The sequence below is a fragment of the Pyrus communis genome, chromosome 15, assembly GCF_041283825.1.
Source record: "Pyrus communis isolate YQ-2024b chromosome 15, ASM4128382v1, whole genome shotgun sequence".
NCBI classification, from domain to species: Eukaryota; Viridiplantae; Streptophyta; class Magnoliopsida; order Rosales; family Rosaceae; genus Pyrus; species Pyrus communis.
This window is the reverse complement of record NC_142579.1, coordinates 5,376,179-5,397,359: the sequence shown is the minus strand read 5'-3', so window position 1 is coordinate 5,397,359 and position 21,181 is coordinate 5,376,179. Positions and strand designations below refer to the sequence as shown.

General features: G+C 37.4%; 3 protein-coding genes across 3 annotated transcripts; 1 reads left to right on the top strand and 2 right to left on the bottom strand.

The window, feature by feature from the left end:
- Positions 1-709: 709 nt before the first annotated feature.
- On the bottom strand, positions 710-4,295 carry LOC137707919 (transport inhibitor response 1-like protein). The gene is made up of 3 exons (XM_068446866.2): positions 3,220-4,295; positions 2,389-2,911; positions 710-2,309 (listed from the first exon to the last, which is right to left on the bottom strand). Exons 1-3 carry the CDS (start codon positions 3,843-3,845, stop codon positions 1,539-1,541), a joined length of 1,920 nt encoding a protein of 639 aa, XP_068302967.2. The 5' UTR covers positions 3,846-4,295; the 3' UTR covers positions 710-1,538.
- Positions 4,296-10,277: 5,982 nt separating this feature from the next.
- Positions 10,278-14,924, top strand: LOC137711162 (GEM-like protein 1). Its single transcript, XM_068450373.2, has 4 exons — positions 10,278-10,844; positions 11,002-11,103; positions 12,060-12,331; positions 14,381-14,924. The coding sequence occupies exons 1-4, from the start codon at positions 10,511-10,513 to the stop codon at positions 14,576-14,578; spliced, it is 906 nt and encodes a 301-aa protein (XP_068306474.2). The 5' UTR covers positions 10,278-10,510; the 3' UTR covers positions 14,579-14,924.
- A 4,432-nt stretch (positions 14,925-19,356) lies between these two features.
- LOC137717101 (zinc-finger homeodomain protein 2) lies at positions 19,357-20,514 on the bottom strand. The gene has a single exon (XM_068456411.2). The coding sequence runs from the start codon at positions 20,300-20,302 to the stop codon at positions 19,484-19,486; it is 819 nt and encodes a 272-aa protein (XP_068312512.2). The 5' UTR covers positions 20,303-20,514; the 3' UTR covers positions 19,357-19,483.
- Positions 20,515-21,181: the final 667 nt, after the last annotated feature.

Below are 21,181 nucleotides of genomic sequence, written 5' to 3'. Positions count from 1 at the left end.
TAAGTGAGAGTTCAGCTTCAAATGCCTTGACACGAAAGTAAAACAAGCTTTGCTTGGCATCACATTAACTAATTTTTACTATGGGTTTGTCTTTGATAGTTCGGACTATCACTTTTTCAACAATTGAAGTTTACCGTTTAATTTCTTAAAGCTAACGATTCAATTTTCACTGTTTATTTTCTAAACTACTAAGTATTTCCAGAAGAAAAATTGAAGTTTACCAATCACTTGTTCAATTGCAGAGTCAGATTCCAACTTCGCTTTTACCATCTTGCTAGATGGAATACCAACAAAGAAGGCACATAGATTTTTTTTTTTTTTCCTTTTTTCTTTTAATTATGAGATAGAGAAATTAGAGAGGAGTTGGTGAGTAATTAGAGTTGGCTTGCTTTGTAACGTAATCACTGGGGAGTGACAAGTCATCAGATGGAGGGCCCCACTCTTAACTATATACAGGTCAGCGCAAAACTTATTCCTCAGGCAAATTGGAGCAACGAGCAAGTAAAGGTTTCTTGTACGGCAATTTACGGATTAGGGGTTTTTCCTTTGCACCTGAGATCTCAGGACCAGGTTCCCGACCGACGGTAGCCGCCTGATATCACTCGATCTGGGGGTGGGGTTTTAGCCGGAAACTCCCACACCGCGGCGAGTTCCATCGATACACAAATCATTTAGGATTGCGCTGTCAATTGATCATTACACATTCAAGGAAAAAAGAATAGGCAAGACATGGTCCATGCATATTTTGGCATTTATTAACCAGATGATCGACATTTGCTAACAATAACAATAATAAATTCAACAGTCAGGTGCTACAACAACACATCTGAAAGAAACTAACACTTCGAAACTGAGAGAGAGAGAGAGAGAGAGAGAGGGGCAAGAGAGAGAATGAGATAAGATTGTATCAGTCTACAGCTTAAAAACTAAACTACCGTCTGAATCAAAATAAACAGACTAAGCTCTCTCTCTATCCTTTACTTCTCTACCGGCGGGGCACCGGAGAGGAGCACGAAAATTCACTCTTTCCAGTCGTCCGCTTCGAGACCTATCTCCATTTCCTCAACAAAAGATAAACAATATTGTTCATCTGAAGATGGATAGCTTGTCAGTCTCTAATCAGCTTGAAAACCTCCCTTCGCCCCTCCGGCAGCCTTTGTTTATGATCAAATGAATATGGAAGCAAAAACAAACATGAAATTTAGAAGCGTACCAATACAACATTTGGGTAATCCAATACCCAGCAGAGCCATTGATCCTCAGCATCAGCACCCCTCCTCCGAGTTCTCTGGAAGAACCAAAGCAGAGACGAAATGCGGTCGAAAGTGCTTTGAATGCCATTGCAATTGTGGCACCTGATCGTCATTGCAACAGCCCCAGGCCAGGACCGTAAGTTGTTTACTCATCTTCGTTCAAGAGCCACTGCAGGAACCATCTCACGGGTTATATAATAGTCACCCGCAGAACATTTTTCCCCCAACAAACATCCGTTTAACTTGCGCAGAAGCCACCACAGTAGAAGATGAAACAGCTTCAAGCTAAATGCCAGGTCTCAGGATATCAACAAATTGCGGAATATCATCCCTGGGACCCTCAAGGGATCGATACATGTATAGTATATCAAAATTATCACCCATTTCCCCCCCTTCTTCACTCTTCATCACTTCAACCACGAGACGAGGCAGTTCTCGAGCAATCGCCCAACAACCTTGAAGTGTTAACGAACACGAAGACATCCAAAGAAATCTCATATTGTAATAGTGATGTAAACCAGAACGCAATGCTGTATCCCCAAATGGGCTGTCCCTTATTTCAAGCTTTTGCAATTTAGGGCAGCCCTCAAGCAAGTATTTCAGCCCTGAGTCACTATCGCCAGCAAAGGCAACTGAAAGAGTTCGAACCAACTTTCCATATTGTCCAATGTAGCTGAATGCTCGATCGGTCAATAAACCAGACACAGCAAGGCGGGTAAGCTTCTTACAGTTCATAACTATTGCTCCGAAACCTTCATCCATAGATTCACCAGTAACATGGTCAGGCCGGCGGCGCCCCATTATACAAAGACGAAACACCACAAGTTCTGAGCAATTCTTTGACATTGCTATTACAGCTGCATTTGTCATTCGCTGACAGAAATACAAAATAGACCGCAGTTTTCTACAACCCTCAGAAATTGCTTCGAGACCCACCTCAGAAACAGGGCCTTCTGCATCCTCCTGAGCATTAACAGGAAAAACCCGAAGCTCATGCAGTTCCTTGCAAGTTGCAGCCACTGCCTTAAGTCCTTCATCACATATTGAATCGAGTACCTGCACAAAGAAATCAATATTAAAATTCAAAAGTCAATTGTCTCCAGAGTGTTTACATATTATTACACAGAACGCATACCCAGAAAGACTGGAGTTTGTGGCATTGGGATATGACTGGTTTAAGTTGTTCCGCTGTGATGTTTGCATAGCTGAAGTTCAGAGCGGTGAGATTACTACAGACAGGGTAAATTACAGGAATGTAATCCAGCAAGATGTCCCGGAACCCAGATAGACAAACTAACGATTTGCAAGCAGCAAAAGCAGAGACATAATCCAGTTCTTGATCACCCTGATCCAATTCTTGATCACCCTGAGCCATGCCCTCAGCTAAATTGAATGAGCCCGTTCCTAAGTGTGTCAGTTGAGGAGCTCGAACCATCAGGCGGTAAAGCTGCCCAATTGAAACATACCGGTTCAACCTCAGTTTCTTCAGAGAAGGTGACCTAGCCACTAGATTCTCCAATGCCTCAAAATTTACATGGCATTCCACACAATCAAACATCAGGGATTCGAGACAAGTTTGACTCTCCGGAAAACAAGATATCCAATCTACATCATCATCCATAACCTCGGTTTCAGTCAGATCGAGCACTCTAAGCTGTCTGCAAAATACACACACACACACACACACATTAACCTCACTATTCGATTCCCCACTGCAATTTCACATTATTCCACTTCATTGATTCAAATACTTCATATGGAACAACGACAAAGCATAGTATCCAAACAAACCCCGAAACCCGAAATAGATCTAAAAGCATTAATCAGATCCAAACAATAACACCCATTAAAGCTTCAACCTTTCTACTTTAAAACCCATATCACGGATCTAACCCACCATTGTTTACACTAATCAAAACTTAATTAAAATATTGATCTGAAACTAATTAAGATATTAGCAAAGTACCTGCACTTGCTAGCGAGGACGGCGAGCCCACTAGTCCCGAACCCATCGCAGCAAACTAGGACCAGCTCCTTGAACCCAGCAAACGACTCGGCCAAGAGGGCAAGATCGTCATCCGTCACGGACATCCGCTTCAGGCAGAGCTTCTCGAGCCAAGGGTACGCCTTGGCCATGGAGGACACCCACGGTGCCAAGTGAGCCCCCCAATTGGCCGGCATGAGGTTGAAATCGGCGAACCGGGGCTTGCCCTTGATGGTCACGGCCCGGACCCGGGTGAACCGGGCCGTGGCCCGGCGAGGAGAGACAGCGTAGCAGTTGCCGATGAAGAGCTCGGATCGGGTGAGGGCCTCTGCGCGGTACCAGGACTTGCAGACCAATGAGGCGCTACTGCGGTCGCGGCGGGAGGTGAGGAAGCAGAGGACGTTTTCCAGAACATTCTCGAGGACTTGGTCCTGGTAGGGGACGGTATACTCGACAGAGGTACCTACGCCGGAGCCGGATACTCCGGAGCAGTTGCGGGACTTGCTGGAGGGGATTGGACCGTCGATGAGATCCAAGGGGGGAGATCGGTCGTCATCCTCGGACATTTGGGATGAGGAGGATGAAGGTATTGATGGGTCCTCACTCATAAAGCCCTTCCTTCTCACTTCTCTCTCTCCTCTCTCTCCTCTCTCTCCCTCTTAACAGACTCTGAAACTGGGATGGTGATCTGAGTTTTGGGTTTTTGATCAGATAAAAATATCAAAAATCGAATCTTTTTCTTCCTTTTTTTGGTGAACTTTTTAATTCAGATCATGTTAAGGGCTCTCATGAGGGAGTGAATTGGATTTGGGGGTTTTGATTTGATAAGAGAGAGAGAGAGAGAGAGAGAGAGAGGAGGGAGGTGGGTGATATGCAGAAATGGAGATGGTGGGTTGGGATTGGTTTAATTGGTCACAGGCGAGAGTGAACAGTAGGGTTCTGCTGTCTGTGTCTCAGTGTCTATCTGAGCTTTGGGATTCTCCATGCTCTCTCTCTCTCTCTATCTCTATGTCTATCTCTCTCTTCTTTTCTCTCTCTCTCTCTCTCTCTCTCTCTCTATCTCTATGTCTATCTCTCTCTTCTTTTCTCTCTCTCTCTCTCTCTCTCTCTCTCTCTCTCTCTCTTAGTTTTATCTGTAATATCCTTCCCATCCAATGGCTCTCCATACTTCTCCATTATTTGGGGGTTTTCCCTTTACAAACCCTTGTCTTTTTTCTCTCTTTTTCTTCTAATATTTTATATTTTATAATGTTATTTGAGGATATAAAATCGTTTTCAATTATTTAAAAATACTTTTCAAATGAGTTTTTAACTAGTATTGAACTTGCTAATTCTCTTAGAGCTCGCTTAAAATACTTTTAAAATAATTGAAACTGTTTTTAAAGGGAGTGCTTTTTGAAATAAATCATTAGTAAAAATGTAAATGAATATTGAAAAATCACTTGAAGTGCTTCTTGCAAAAAAAACATCAATTACTTTAAGTGTTTTTGGAATTCAAAAACACATTAACCAAAAAGCATCAATTACTTTAAGTTCTTTTGAAATCAATCATTAGTAGAAATGCAAGTGAATCATGGAAAAACACTTGAAGTGTTTCCTGCAAAAGTATAAGTCACTTTAAGTACTTTTGGATTCCAAAATTATTTCACCAAAAAGCATAAGTTACTTTAATTGTTTTTAAAACCAATCATTAGTAGAAATACAAGTTGATCCTGTAAAAGTACTTGCAGTGTTTCCTACAAAAAGCATAAGTTACTTTAAATGTTTTTGGAATCTAAAAACACATTCACCAAAAAGCAGCATTTACTTTAACTGTTTTTGGATTCAATCATTAGTAGAAATACAAGTGAATTCTGAAACAGTACTTTAAGTGCTCATGGAATCCAAAAACACTTTCATAAATTCAATCATTTTAAAAACATTTTCAAACGAACTCTTAAGGAAAAAGAAAAAAAAAATAAGAAAGGTAAAAAAAAAACCCTATGATTTTTGTTGTGACGTTGATATAATGCAAGTACAAATTTCTCATTGGGCCATCTTGACAATGGCCGCGTATTAGTACAAGAGGAGCGTGTTTGAAGATCCATGTTTTCGATTTGGGGTTGAAATGTAAATGTCAATGGTCGTACGTATTATCCTTATCAACACACAACTTTAAGCCCTTGCAATTTGCATGTTGATAATTATCTAATTACCCTTACTATTAATACTTGACAAAAAGGAAAAAACAAAGTCGTGTCGTTTTACATTTAATCGATGAAACGATAAAGTCATTGCATAGATCTTGTTCTATCTTTTTTTTTGTTTTTTTGGTAAAAAATTGAGAGGAAGCATGTGATTTTAGCAGCCAAATCTGACTTCCCGGCATGATTTCTTAGTTAAGATGAATGGATCGTACCAAGAAAATTTGAACATTTAGTTGTTAGTTATATTTGTATTCTAAAAAGGAAGTTCAAAAGTTCAAACCTTTTCTTCACTAAAGTCCGTTTGGTTTGTAGACTTGAGACCAGTGATAGGATATAAATCATTGTTGGGATTATGAAACTAGTGATACGATTATTGAGATCTGTCACCATGTGAAGATGTATCTATCATACTTAAAAATCTTTCCGTCATAAGCAGTTATTTATTGTAACTTGCAAATGCATATACAGTAAAACATCTCTATAGTCACACTCTATAAGGAAATAACCTTCTCATGGTCATAAAAATTTCTGGTCTCAATTTGAGCTAGTTATAATGATTTTGTTGCTCGGAATAATTGTTTTAAAAAATTACCCAAAACTCATGGGTTTGAGTTAGAGTTGTTAAAAATTGCAGAAAATGAAACCAGTCTTGAAATGCATATTTTCCTTCTCAAAATCAAACAATCTACCCGCTCGAATCACACTAATCAAACTAAAAGCTCAAACTGGTTATAAAAAGTATGAGTGGTGGGGATTGGGAGGTTGGAGGCGTCGTCTATCCGATGGGCTAGTTGATCGTGGATGGGGAGAGGAGGAACATGGAGTCGTGATAAGGAGGCTGGGTGGTGGTGCTTAGTGGTGGGCTTTATTGCTTTAAAATAAAAGCATTAAAGTCTCTTAGTACTACGGTTTGGTAATATTCCTCTTCGCTTAGAAGTGAGAGGTCTTAAATTCGAATCTTGTAAATGGCGAATTTGATACCAAATTAGGTTGCCCATTGTGTGGTTTAGCTTAACTCTATCGTTGTATTAAAAAAAAAAAAAGGAATTAAGAATAGTTTAGTGTGTAGACTAGAGGTAAACAAATGTGTTTAAACTAAAATTGTCTAAAATACCCTTACATTTAAAGTTCTTTAACGGAATATGTGCAGTGAGACTAAAACAGTTGAAAATCTTAGTTTCAGGAGGCAAAGTGACACAAAACCAATGTTAGGAGTAAACTGAGACAAAATGGCAGTTTCAGGGAGCATCAATTAATAAGCCTTTTTTTTTAAAGGGTAATGCTATTCACACACATTTTTTACTTCTCACAAACTCTTGTTAACGTTTGTCTATTAATCTTCTTTAATTTATTTTATCCGACGATCGAAAATTAAAAAAGTAGTAAAGGGTAAAAATGGTGTTTAAATAGCATCACCCTTTTAAAGTATAAGCTCGCTCTAATTGTCATTTTTTTTCTAACAAGTAAGATATTAGTATGTATATTTACACATGTGTCATAAAGGGGAAAAAATCCGGTGACTCTTGGATCCTTGGAGGTGATTATTGCACTCATTTCCTTAAAGGCAATACAAGAGCCTCATCAATAGTTAGCTAGACAGTATACATTTCTCATTTGATCATGAAGAAATGTCACAAGCTATATCACTATTCTAATCTGCACCAAGATCATTTCCAATTCTTGAGGATAAAGTTTCAAAATTTAAGCCAAAAAATTTTAGGCCATAACCCAGAAACTGTTTTTCTCCTCCAACCCTTATGGCTTAAAATTTTAGCCCGATATTATTCAACAATGATTTTAGCCTAACTTTATTTTTTCGGTAACTTTTTTAAAAATAAAATTTATGTAAATTATCCTAATTTATTATTATGAACATTGTAATATAAAAATATTTAAATAATGATAAGTAATTAAAATCATATAAACACACATGTATTTATAAAGTTTTAAGTTAAGTTTGATTTAAATAATTTCTTAAATAATTTTAGACGTTAGATTTAATTTTGGACCATCAAATCTATTTTTTATCATTAGATTTGATCTCATTTGATCATAGTCGTTAGATTATAAATAAAAAAACAAAAAAATTGAAATATGACAGTTTGATGTGTCCAAAATAATTTAAGCCAGATTAAAGTCATGGCACAAATCTAGTCTAAAGATATATTTTATCCTCATGGCTTATTTTAGCACATGGTTGAAGATGGTTTAGGAAGTTTTAAAGCTTATTAAGTTTTATTCTATAAGTTGAAGATGGCCTAAAAGAAATAAAAAACAATTTAATACCGTAAATGGAGTTAGTTGAAACAACCTGCTTAATTTGATTTCACAAGGCTCCTATAGGCTGTAGCTACTTCCCCCAATTCCATGTGAGTAGGGGACCCTGCTTAAAGTGCTGTTTTTCGTACATTTACATCTGTATAAAATTAAAAAGGACCACATCATTCTTGGATCTATAAATTCATTGAATTTTGTGCTAAAAATTACAATGAAGGATCATGAAGCTTTAGCTAACTGCAAAACACGAAACAGGCAAACCACTAAACAGCCCATGTGTAGATAAAGCACTGCAGCCGCTGCTTTTGGTAAACATGGTGAATCCAGAACTATTAACATGTTTTTTCAAATTTTTCAATGAGGTATTTGATCAAGCACTTAATGTGCGGAATGTTGACACTTGCCGAATGCGGTTGAGAATCTCTGGTGAGTTCTATTGATACAATTGCTAAATAACGTTGAGACTTCATACCAAATGGTGTCGTCGCATCTTGTTAAGAATGTTGATGCAGCTTGCTGAGATCTGACAAGTAAGTATATCATCGAACACGTAATAATAAGCACAATAAATCTAACGTCAAACATTCAGAAGATCCCAAAAAAATTTCACATGCGCTTTTTACAAGTAGGTCTCGGAACGACTCCGGTACCTCGTAATTCCTTTTGGTCAACTCAGAGGATTTAGGGTATTGATAAGTAAATCTGCGAGCTTACATAACAAAATCATTATTTTTACTTTCTATCTTTTGTCCTGATTAGGAACAGAAACACATTATTTTCTGACATGCACTGTCTAGTTCCAACTCTAAATCATCAATGGTGTACATCTGCAAAATTATATGCTTATGTACTTGAAATATGAACTGCTCACTCGTAATTCCAACGATTCCATTGTACAACTGGGATTCAGGTAAGGATTTTGGGAATGAAATTGAGTAACGATAATCAAATATTTTCACACCAAACCATATCCTTAATTATTATTTTTGGTAATATTGATTTCGATTTTGATTCTTGAAAGTTCATATACATTTCAACATGAATTAACTTCATACTCATTTTAATGGAACGCCTTAAATTTCAATTTCATTTCCAATCATTCTTATTTTGATTCTGGAGATGTAAACGTTCCATCGAGGTTATGTATATAAGTAATTATAGACAAACTTCTAATTACGTATATGCAGGCAATATAACTTGATACATATAAACTGTAATTTGGTTGAAACCATGCACCAATGTAAAAGTCTACGAACAAGTAGAAATTATAATGGCACAAAGTGGCATCATAGGTTTTATCTCTTGGTAAATCTTCTGGGAGGAGATCTTATCCACTAGCAGGTTTCCTTTTTCCCAAAAACCTCATTTTTTTTGTTTTCTGGTGTGGATATGGCAGACAAGCTTCTGTATATATATAGTTGTTTCAATAGGATTATTATGATTATTATTATTTTCACCCAACCAAAGAAGAATCCTACACCAAAAGAGGGGCGCTTCCAATTAATCTGGGTGCAGTGAGATTAAACACGAACTCTCTCGATCACTAAGACAATTAACTACTGGCTAGCTATTTCAATGAGATTACTCGCACGCGAGTATTTTTTCTGTATACCATACAGTTCTAAAAACATTACAGTCGTCGCTGCTGCTGAATACTGATTATTGCACTGGACAAAAGTCAGAAAACCAATAAACGAAACCCTAATCTCTGAGAATTATTGAAGCAGCAATTTTATATTTTATTTTTTGAAAATTGAGGTTGAATAAGACAGCTAATTTTTCTAGTGCTCATCTGCAAACGTTGGCTGGGAAGCATCGTCAAAAGTAGAAGCGAGCTTTTTCTCTTGTAGGTTTAACTTTTACTGATATGTGACTACTTGGATTTACATGGAGCTAGAAGTCATGCTAATCGGACGATCAGCTTTTGGATGAGTAGGCTTTTAGGTGCGCATGGCTACGAAAATGACAGAAGCTGAGCTATGCATGTGTATGAGTCCGTGACGGTGAGGAGGAAAGAGATAGGTCTATGCATGCTGTACGTCCACTTCCGGATATCAGGAAGAAATGCTTCCATTGCTGTCTAGGTTTGGCCTGCATTTGTCCATCTCGATAAACAAAAAAAACCTTGATAGCTCTATTGGTATTTGATATTCTCAATGTTGGAAGAGTTATCATGTTTGAAGTTCCTCCTTCATAATTTAATTTAAGTACATTTCTCTAAAGTGAGGTCAAGTTTGTTTTCGATGACATATCGACCGTATATTATTATAAGCAATTAGAATTTTTAAAGTTTCTAAATCAACAAAATCGACAACATATTCATTTAAAAAAAATAATAGAAAGGGGAGGATGGCGTTAAGGGTTACGGTGGACTTGAAAATCAATGGGGTGAGGCATGTATGGTTTTTCTGTGTCTAGGTCGTACGATTGATGTGATTTGATTGTCTGACACTAGAATTTCTCCTAATTGAGATTGCCTCTACAAAAGGCTAAAAGCGTTTTCAGTCAACATTACTGCTGGTCGTGGCAAAAAAGTTGATGCTCAAGACTCAAAGAGTAGAACCATAAGCATGGAAGATCATTTGGGCCTTGAGATATAAAGCCCAAGATCTATTGACTATTTGACCACACAGATGGACTGTCAAAATTCCGTCTTATGACAGACACTGTCCAAATCCAAGATCCCAAATAAAACGCTCCTCCCCTCAAAACCAAACCAAATCTGGTCGCACCAGTTGTCTTCTCGCAGACGAACAAGCCATTTGAATTCCCAAACAAGACAAAGATTCCATTTTCCCAATCACTACAATATGAGCGACCACAAGGCGGCAGCTGCACCACCTGCACCTGATCACCCACCACCACCATCTCACTCCCAAGACTACGCTCCATACCCTAAGCTTGACCTCAATGACGTCGCTCCGCCTCCCCACTCCGAAACTTGGACCTCCGTCTCCATCGCCTCTGAACCGCCGAAATCGGAGGGTCCGCCGGTGCAGCCGCCTGTGTCTCCACCGGTGTCCGATCCGGTGGTTCACGCCGAGGCTCGCGGTCCGATCCCCGGCGACGCCGCCACCTCCATGCCGGCGGAGTCCAATCCCTACGTTGCCACTCCTGCGCCGCCTCCCCCCTCCTCCGTCAAGAGTGAGTGACCAACCAACACTTGTGTGTTCGATTCTTTGATATGTTAGGGTTTTTGTTGAAGAAATGATGCATTTGTGAGTGTTACTGTGGCAGTTGGAAAATGACGATTGGTTTGTCTCGTATTGTATTATATTGTATCGTTTGTTGTGGTTATTAGAATCGATGGATTCAGTGAAAGATGCGCTTGGAAAATGGGGAAAGAAGGCTGCGGAGGCCACCAAGAAGGCTGAGGATCTTGCTGGCAACATGTGGCAACACTGTAAGTATTCAACTCCTGTTTAATTAACTGGTTATTTTGAGTGTTGTGTTTTTAATGTGAATTTGCAATGATAATGGTTTTGTGCATGCACTAGAATCTGCATTAGCCAATGTGATTGATTGCCACGACCGGAGGTTATGTCTAGGCTGTTAAATTGTGGTCTTTGTGTTTTTACGAAACGATTAAGCAATTGCAAACATTCTAAGCGTAGCACTCTGGTTTGTGCATAGAAGAGGGAATGGTGTCAATATTGCATGTTGGGAATAGGGCATCAGGAATGGTGTCTTAAGTTGAGTGGATGTTAGAGTTAGGAATTTGCCTCTAGATTACGTTTTCACTGACTTCTTGATTGCTACATTATCATCATGAGTCTTCATTTTTGTGACTCTTCTTAATCGGACATTTAGTTCTAATTGCAGTGGTTATAGTAGGAACCAAGGTTTTCTAAAAGATGCTAGGCGCTAGTTGGGCGGCGGACTGGGGCCTAGCGGCTAGGCAAATTTAAGTAAACTTATTATATATCATATAAATAAGTGCTTATTTATACTTTAAAAATAGATAATTGTATTTGGATACATAATAGAATGACATATAGATTAGAAAACATTAGAACAAATTGAAAACATGGAAACCAGAATATAATGTGGGTTCATCCAAGTATTTAACAAGTCTCTTACAATTTATTAAAAAAAATAAAATGCAAAAGGGAAGTTATCTATTTTCTGTTTAAGTGAGAGTTGCGACATAAGTGGGTGCCTAGTCGGGCGCCTAAGTAGGTCTAGGCCCCTTTTCTTAATTTTCAAATGCCTACGGATTAATCGGGATGGTTGCTAGGCGGAGATTTTTAGAACAGTGGCAGGAACCATGAATCTCTTTTGATTTATGGGTTTCATAGTAGTTTTACTACTGTTTTTTTAGTGAGAAATAATGGATGTACTGCTGTTTCCCTGAACTAGTGAAGACAGGACCAAGTTTTGCTGATGCTGCTGTGACAAGAATTGCTCAGAGCACTAAAGTACTGGCAGAAGGTGGTTATGAGAAGATCTTTCGACAAAATTTTGAGACTGTCCCAGAGGAGCAACTTCGAAAGACATTTGCTTGCTACTTATCTACATCTGCTGGTCCAGTAATGGGAACTCTATTTTTGTCATCAGAAAAGCTTGCATTTTGCAGTGACGATCCTCTTTCATACAAAGTAGGTGACGGCACTGAATGGAGCTATTATAAGGTATAGTGGATTACTTTTGTTTGCTCATTGCTATTGCACCGATTGTCACCTTTTTGGAGTTACGACTTAGGAGCCATTTATGCTTCCCAATGGTGATAGTGCAGTTTGAATTCCTCTCAGATTTTCCCCTTGCATAATACATTATTTGTTATTTATAATAGGGAACTATTATTGGCACGCCAAAATTCTCATTTTGTACTCCTAACAAGTGTATACTTCCTTCTAAATATAGAAAGTTTGGAGTGCAAAATGAGAATTTTGAAGTGCCAATAACAATTCCCTTAAAATATAGAGGAAGTTACCTAACTTCTTGAGGTTAGTGATATTAAAGAAACTTCCGCTCTGTTGGAGAAGTTATACCAATCTCGTGTTTTGGTAGGTCTAAAATAAATTTTACCACTGAGGTAGGTTATAATTGAAAATAGAGATTTCACTTCCCTGTTGAGTTTAATCTGAAAGATATAGAGGTGATGATAAACATACAAGTGATCAGCTTTTTCCATAAATCCCTAAGGGAGATTAATTTAATTTCAAAGTAAGAAGGAGGTTTCTGTAATTCCACCTAACCTCAGGGAGAGGTACATGTAATCTATAGGTTTCTTGTTATGTTGTAGTAGTAATTGCCTCCAATTTTGTATTCCAGTTAGGAGCTAGTTGAGTCAAAAGAAGGAAAAAATAAACAAAGCACTTTTTAGGTTTTGAATTTTGTGGTGATTTGGTTCAATCAATGACATCACCTTCTGATTCAATGGTGTATGGCAATGTGCCAGAAATGATTTCAAGTTGAGTGACTCGGTATTTCTTCTGTTTACATTAAGTTCCAAGAGGTGTCATTACATTTCAAGCAGTGTCGACCACGTGTTACACACAGGTAGGTAGTGTCACATACACATTAACATAGCCAGGCCATTCCCCCAACCATATTTTAGCTTAGTGTTTGTGTAACTCTGACCTTGTGAGCAATATATCCCGTTGTTAATATTTAACCCCCAACCTATAGGTGTCAATACAATTCAGTTGTTGGTTTTATCTGAAAAGGAAATCATTGTTGGTTTTACCTGAAAAGGAAATCATGTTTCATGAAGTAATAAGGATCTAACACAACCCTTGACCATGACAATCAAAATCCGGGGTTAGGTAACTCAACCTTGTGCTGCTTTGTATGAACAGTTATTAAAAGAAACATGCTATTTGTATGATGTCACTTTACGTTAATTTGTCATTTTCTGTTCCGACTCTAATCTTTGCTAGATTTTGTTTAGTATTGCTATCACAATACATATTGTCAGGTGTAGCTATTGTTTGATGGTTTTGGTGTGGTGCTGGACTTTAATGGGTCAATCTCGGTGAGGGCTACGAATTTTTTAACTAGATTTTATAGGAACTCTAACTAGTTTAGGAGTATGATATGTTGGATGATCTTTCTTTTTTATTACATTGAAAACTTAGTCGTGAGATACCTAGTTATAACTTATATGTTGAGACTTGAGTGCAGAATTTTTTTGAGGTGGGAAGGCTGCTGCTTGAGAATGATGTAATCATGAAAGGCATTAGGAATACAACTAAAAGGATCCTTCCTTTTTAGGTTAAACTCGAGTGATATTAGTAGGTGGAAAGGCTTAAAGCGTTTGGTGATTGAATTCTTCTTTTAGGTTGAACAGAGGATGAAAGGATTTATATTAATTGAAATTTGAAAGTATTGGCCAAGCAAGTTAATGGGTGAATAGAACATCTTGAAAATCATTTACTGGGATTTGGGAACGATCCTATATTTTAATTTTTCCCTTTAGTTGTCTAATTGCTGCTGAACCTGTGCTTGTTTTGGATAACAATCAAAATCCGGTTATTGTCATTGTTATTGTAGATGGTGCACTTTGACAATCCTTGTAAGAGAGAGGATCTGTTTTTTTGAACACAAATCTTTTTCCAAATATGCTTTTAACAAGCCAACTATTTCTTTGACACATTTTTCAGCGTCAGTTCAACTATTTCTTAGAATGTTATTTGTTAGCTATAACATAATCTGGTATGATTTCCTGTCATATGTAGGTGATTATTCCGTTACATCAACTGAAGGCAGTCAATCCATCAACGAGCAAAGTGAAAGCAGCTGAAAAGTACATCCAGGTCGTCTCTGTTGACAACCATGAGTTTTGGTTCATGAGCTTTGTGCACTACGATAGTGCTGTGAAACATCTTCAAGAAGTAGTGCAGCCTCACCCTCAGAGTGAGCCCCAGAGTGCATAACGAGTGTAAGCCCAATTATTTGCCATGTCACGGAAGAGGCATAATGTTGGAAAAACATCTATGTAGATGTATTATCTCCGGAATACGGAATCCATGAGCTATAATGTGAATGTTGTATGTATTTTTGTTCTGTTCGTGGAATTGCTGTGCTATGTTTCTTGTCGGAACCCGCAGATTACGGCTTTACTTTTCCTTTATAGCGATTAACGGAATTTGGGACGTTGGAGGTTTTAGTCGAGTCTATATGTTGTAAATGACATTTGTGATTATCTACATGATATTTTCAGACTATTATTTGTTGAGAATTCGGTACGAATGAATGAAAACTTGCATATTCTGAATGTAAGCAATTTTGTTTTCTATAGGACTACCAAATGAGGAAGATGACTGTAACTTGGCATTAAATTGTAATGGCTCTCCTTTACCGCTCTTTACCAATTGTGATTAGCATGACGGTTACTATTTACTAATTATTTAATGGACGAGGTTAATTTAGAATAGGTTGCTATGATTCCGTTACTATGGTTGTTACTCTCCATCCATTGTGAATAGTAACTGTCATGGATTTGGATTTGGCTGAAGATAGCTATGCTTCACCACAACATCATGAACCTGACATTACAAGTACATAGATTAGTGATACTAATAGGGGATAAGATAATCAGGAGGAAATAATTTCACTTCATAGACATTCTTCTAATTTTATAACCGTTAAGTTGAGCAACTAAAATAAAATTAACCGTTAAAATTAACAGGGAATATGCGTAGTGTAAAAAATGGCGTGCTGAAATCATTGCCCATGAGATAATGCATTTACACAACTGCATAAACTGCTCTGATTCTCTGAAGACTGAGGCATCGTGGAATTGTGTGGTTATGGAAGGAGCAACCACGTCCAAGGCGGCAGGAAAAAAAAAAGCCCTGAGTTGACATTATTTAGAAAAATGAAAAGGAAAAGGAGAGAGTGATTGAGTGAGTGAGTGAGTTGAGTGAGTGGGTCACTGATCTCTTCTAAGCACCGACAGTCACGGATTATGGAGGCATGTTAAGTTGTCAGTCCAAATGAGGAAATAATAAGTTATTGGACAAATGGACACACTCTCTGTTTTTAGTCTTTCAAATTTGAAGTCACTTGAAACACAAGCTACTTTCTTTCTTTTGTTTTGCCCTCAATTTAATCAAAACCAAATGCAATGCAAGCAAATATGGGCCACTCTACTTCCACTTTCCCTTCCCCAACAACTTACTCCACTTCTCTCTATCTCCGGCTTTATATCTCTTTCTTTTCTTCTGAGAAAAAAGATAATTAGGAGTAGTATGTGTGCATACGATCATTGATCACTTAATAATCAAATCACGATTGAGGCCCTTTGAAATGCACAAGAAAACACTAAGCTTGATATTTAAGTGGTTATGAGTATTTGTCTTTACGCTCGATGTTCTAAATCCGGTTTGTATCTTTTGGGAAGAAATGTGTATATAATATAGGTCTAATTCAATTTAGATTATGTGTATATACGATACATTTCATTGATCACTTAAATAAAAAACTATTTTTATTATGCTTTTAGAATAATCAACTATAAAATATACCAGTCAACTGTTTAATAAACTGTATTTTAAAAACGATGCGGGTATGAATAACAGTGTAAAAGTATTTGATAAATTTTAATATAAAAATGCTATAACTATGTATATGATAACAATGGACATATTGGTAGGGGTGGTGGCTACGATGGTGGTGGTGATGGTACTAATAATGGTGAGAGTGACAATAGGGATTGTGGCGACGCCTGCAGTGACAAACAATGATGGTAAAAGTAATACCAAACGAGGTTTAAGTATGACCTATTACAGATATTAAGAAGTTACTTTATTGAAAATATGTCCATTTCTTACGATAAAAAAAGAAATTGTTTAAACTCATTTTTAACAGTAAATGCATGCAAAGTCTCCCAATCATCAACAATCAGGAATCATAATGAATCGTTCGTGGATGCGCACTTTAGTTACTGGAACACTTTTCTTCTTTTACCACAAACAAAAACACATACAATGATGTTTCTCGTTTATATATAAAACCGATATAAACAAATATATATTAGCTGTAATGTCAGTCCCGTTTGTATTTTGTGATCAGATCCTTGGATAGAGAGGCACACAGATGGAGAGCCCACCTGTTTAGAATAAAGCAGCAGCTGCAAGTAACACGACCTCACACAATTTTTCCAACACCTTCAACCCTCCACTCCACCACTTACGTAACTATTTATTTCTTTAATTAACATATATTTTCACCATTGTATTTTTATACATCAATACGACATGCTTGCATGTTTGATATGTTGGAAATATATAGGATATATATTGTTAGGGTTTGTCGAGAATGTGATTTTCTGGTCCAAATCATTTATTTCTTAGATACAACTTCAAAGATATTTCAATATATCATGTATATATGTGTGTCTTATTCTATATAAATGATTCTTCTACGTTGCAGTTAACTTTACTTGCAAACACAATATCGACAACCATATCCACCACATACTGACAATTTTAAGTTCGTAGGATCAACAATATCAATGACAAATCCGCCTATAAAGAAAATTCAATACTTGTTTGTCTACTAACGATGCATATCTTATTTAAAGGTACATATATGCAGATACTGGAAGTGTGTAATTATTCCACGATATCGTTCAACATAATGATATATTGTGAATCTGACCTAATGATTATGCTGGCTCTTGAGGATGGCGGTGCCCTACATTTATACGTACAGTACTCTCTTTGGTTATAAGTACTCCAAACTGGAAGAGAGCTTGCAGTGAAAACTGTTAAGAAATCGACCACTTATTTAAGAAGAAAGTAATTGTTTCTGTGATTTCTATAAAAAAAAATTTGGAATTAAGAATTTGTTGGTTCATAAATTTTTTGAAAGATTAATTTTTGTCGTGTTAATTGACTGTCAAGAAACTAATTAGGTCTTGGAAACTTATATTGTAGACAGCGTACTCATTCAGTTGTTCATGCAACTTAATTTCGTCGACCAGATTCTTGGTCAGCGTGAACATATCAATTAGGAACTTGAGATTGAACTGCTAAAATTAATCAGAGAAAACATAAAATATCAAAAAAAAAAAAAAAAAAAAAATCATCCATCCTTCATATATTCCAATTCCATAGCTGCTAAAATTAAGGCTTTCCACGATCAACCCTTTACTCTTTTAATTGTTAAAGAACTTTTGCCCTCTTAAAGTAAAAACCAAAATAATTTATGGCTCATTTCCTTCAAAATTATTTATCAATGTGAGTGGGGTATTTAAACTACATACTTCTTCTAATAATGGAAGAAAATAATCACTAGATCAATAATTAGTTGGTTTTTCTTTAATATTTAATTGATTATACTTGTTCGGGCGTAGTCCAAAGACTTGTAAAAAAAACTTTTGTCTAAGTTACTAGCTAAAGAGAATTTTGATAATTAATCGAGACAAGAGAAATATGAATACAATTTTTTTAGTATTAGTGATATTCCACACTAATTTATATTGACCTACATAAGAATGCAATGTATCTTCTCACTAATAAATAAATATATCGATCATTTATGATTAGAAAAAAAGGAAGGCAGTTATAACACTACGCGTAAAAGATAAGCTAAACATTGCTAGAACAAAAATGTGGTCGACTATGCATGTTCTAGTAATGTAGACTTATAACACCACGTCGCACTGTACAACGTCATGTTGCCGTTACATGCATTTAATTAATTTTTGGAAATTACAAAAGCACCAAAAGAAATTCCTTTTTCTTTTGTCAAAAATGAAAATAGAGATATTAAAACAAATCCAATGCATGAGATCACATGTGTCCGGTAAGCTCAGAAATCGGTGAAATTTTATCAGCTTCTTTCAGTTTTCAGCTGGAAGCGTCCAGAGATTAATGCAGTATGAAGGTTGAGCCAAAATTACTAAGAGAGAGAAAGTGATACGAGAGAGAGAGAGAGAGAGAGAGAGAGAGAGAGAGAGAGAGGGTCAAGCTAAGATAAGGCGGTGATCATGGACGAAAATAAGGATAAGATGACAAATGTGGATGAACTTCCGAAAACCCAAACCGCAGAAGTAATCCAGAATAATAAATTTAATTTAATAAACAAAACAAAAACAGAGAGCAGCTTTCAGCTTTGCTGTGCATGCTTATTAGTATTACACGTTTAGACTGCAGTTTTAGGAATTCTCTGGTCTTTAATCATGTGATTAATGAGAGTTCATTAATTAATCACAACCCAGTTTAGCTTAAGTTATATAAGCTTTCCCTCTTATGTTGGTTTTCTCCTCTTCTTTTTTCTGTTGTTTTACTCGAAATTGAAAACTGCCCTAAACGGCATTTCGTTTTGGATTTTTAGGGCAAATGTTATATCACAGTAAGAACATGTGCAATGCGTAAAACATGTCAGAACAAGTTAATGTTGGTCTTAATCAGTACATATATTAGCTAATTAGCACCAAATCCAGATACTAATAACACTAATTAGTTAGACGAAAGGAAATTTAGTTAGAACCAAGTGATGAAACTGTTTTTTTGTTGAAACTAAGTGATGAAACCCTAGCTAACCAAGCTTACCATGTTAATTATTTCAAAAAACAGACAAAAAACAAAAACAAAAACAAAAAGCTTAGCCTGTTAATTAAATCATCATTGATAATCAGCACTAAAGTAAAGAAAATCATCATTCTACTTGCATGATCATGAATTAAGTGTACTAAAGCTAACGATTAATCATAACACGATCATAATTTAATTAATTAACTGGGTAATTAGTACACTGCAAGACCTCTCTTCTCTCTGAGCTAGCTACCTAGCTAAGCTAAGTAGGCATTAAATGGAATAAAATTTGGTTAATTAGGGCACTAATTTCTTACCAAGAGTGTGCTTGTTGTTGTGCATCCAAACCTTGAACACATGGCGCTTCACTCCGTTCTCTGAGCAAAACTCCTCAATCGCTGCTTCGTCATGTTTCTGAATTCTCCACCCAACTTTCTCCGCGAACTCCAGCATCTTCTCCTTCTGCTCCTGCGTGAACTTTGTCCGGTGTCTCTTCTTGCTCATCCCGAATCCTCCTCCGCCTCCACCGCCGCTCGAACTCGGATTCGACACGTCCTCTCCCTCTTCCCTACTATGAGACCCTCCGCCGCCGCCTGATGCGGCAGGCAAGGCCAGTGTCGGCCTTGCGTGCGGCGAGGTGATCAGATAGCCCGAAGGTGGCGGCGGGCGATAGTAGCCTGAGGAGAATTGGTGCGGATGGTGGTGGTGGTGAAGGAGGTGGGACCCACCGGCACCCTGTTGGTGATGAATTAACTCGGCCTCGGGCTCCTTGCGGTGGAAGTTGCGGTGGCAATTGCAGGCGGCGCATTTTAAGGCATCGAGGGTGCCCTCGTCTCCCGCAGCGAGAAACTCCCCACAGCCGTCGAGGGCATGGCCGCCGAGGCCGATGGCGTGGTTCTTGAGGCACTCTCTGTACCTGACCATGGTGGATACGGCAGTGGTGGTCGTGGTGGAGTTGGGTGTTGCGGCGGTTCCCCTTTTTCGAGCGCTGGGGGCAGCCCCCTCGCCTGTGGGCCCCATTTTGGGCCTGGAACTCGCCGCAACAGAGGCGTAACCTGGTGGCGCCGCCTGCAACTCCATCTCCTCGTCTTGCTCTTCGTGCTCGTCAAATTCCATTCTCTCTCTCTCTATGTCCTCTCTCTCTCTCTCTCTCTCTCTCTCTCTCACTCTCTCAGAATTCTTAAGGAGAAGTGAAGATCTACATGGTTGCTGGTGAACCCAATGAACTGATAAAGATGACGATCAACACCAACAACAAAAAAGCTTCCTCAACCGGAGACAGACAAAAGTACATGACTACTGCTAAATGTTGGTTTGTATTACATCCAAGTGTTATGTATGACATATTAGTAAATAATTATTTAGTTTTTTTTTTTTTAATTTCAAATAACTGTTAATTTTTTTTATCTTTTTTTTGTTATCTTGTAAAATGGTTACTTTTTTTAGAGAGGAGAAGATAAGAGGAAGGTGGAGAGTGTGGCCATCAATTCCCCAGTCTTACTCCAAACATTTCCAATTCCCCAGTCTTACTCCAAACATTTCCCTTTCATTCACTTTACCTTCTTTTTCTTTTTGTTTTTTATAAAATGATATAATAATTATATTTAATTTATTTAAGTTATGTAGAAGAGAATTTAAAAGTAAGTAGAGAAAATGAAGCACACTGTTTTAATCAACTTGACAAAACTCAAGTTTGTCTCTTTCATTTACTTTAAGTTGCTTTCATTTTATCCTAACGAGTGGTTAGGCGTTGCACAATAGTTTAAGTGCTTTGATTCTTATATATAAAAATCAGATGGTCTGAGTTTAATTTCTATAACATTATTGTCAGAGTGATGCGAGTTTGCTATATATGAGTTCTATATAATAATCGTGGGACCATTTTTTTTCTTTTTCTTTAATTTATGATTGGTTGTTCTCTTTTTATTTCTCAAATATGTGTCATTTATTACAAATAAATCACGCTATTCATGTGTTTGATATATTGAACCAAAA

Bases quoted from the DNA above. Each gene is read 5' to 3' on its own strand.
- LOC137711162 (XM_068450373.2), top strand. From the start codon at position 10,511: ATGAGCGACCACAAGGCGGCAGCTGCACCACCTGCACCTGATCACCCA. The intron at 10,845-11,001 runs GTGAGTGACCAA...TGTGGTTATTAG, and splicing joins TCCCCCCTCCTCCGTCAAGA to AATCGATGGATTCAGTGAAA. The intron at 12,332-14,380 runs GTATAGTGGATT...TGTCATATGTAG, and splicing joins CTGAATGGAGCTATTATAAG to GTGATTATTCCGTTACATCA.
- LOC137717101 (XM_068456411.2), bottom strand. From the start codon at position 20,302: ATGGAATTTGACGAGCACGAAGAGCAAGACGAGGAGATGGAGTTGCAG.
- LOC137707919 (XM_068446866.2), bottom strand. From the start codon at position 3,845: ATGAGTGAGGACCCATCAATACCTTCATCCTCCTCATCCCAAATGTCC. The intron at 2,912-3,219 runs GTACTTTGCTAA...TGTATTTTGCAG, and splicing joins GTCCTCGCTAGCAAGTGCAG to ACAGCTTAGAGTGCTCGATC. The intron at 2,310-2,388 runs GTATGCGTTCTG...TTCTTTGTGCAG, and splicing joins ACAAACTCCAGTCTTTCTGG to GTACTCGATTCAATATGTGA.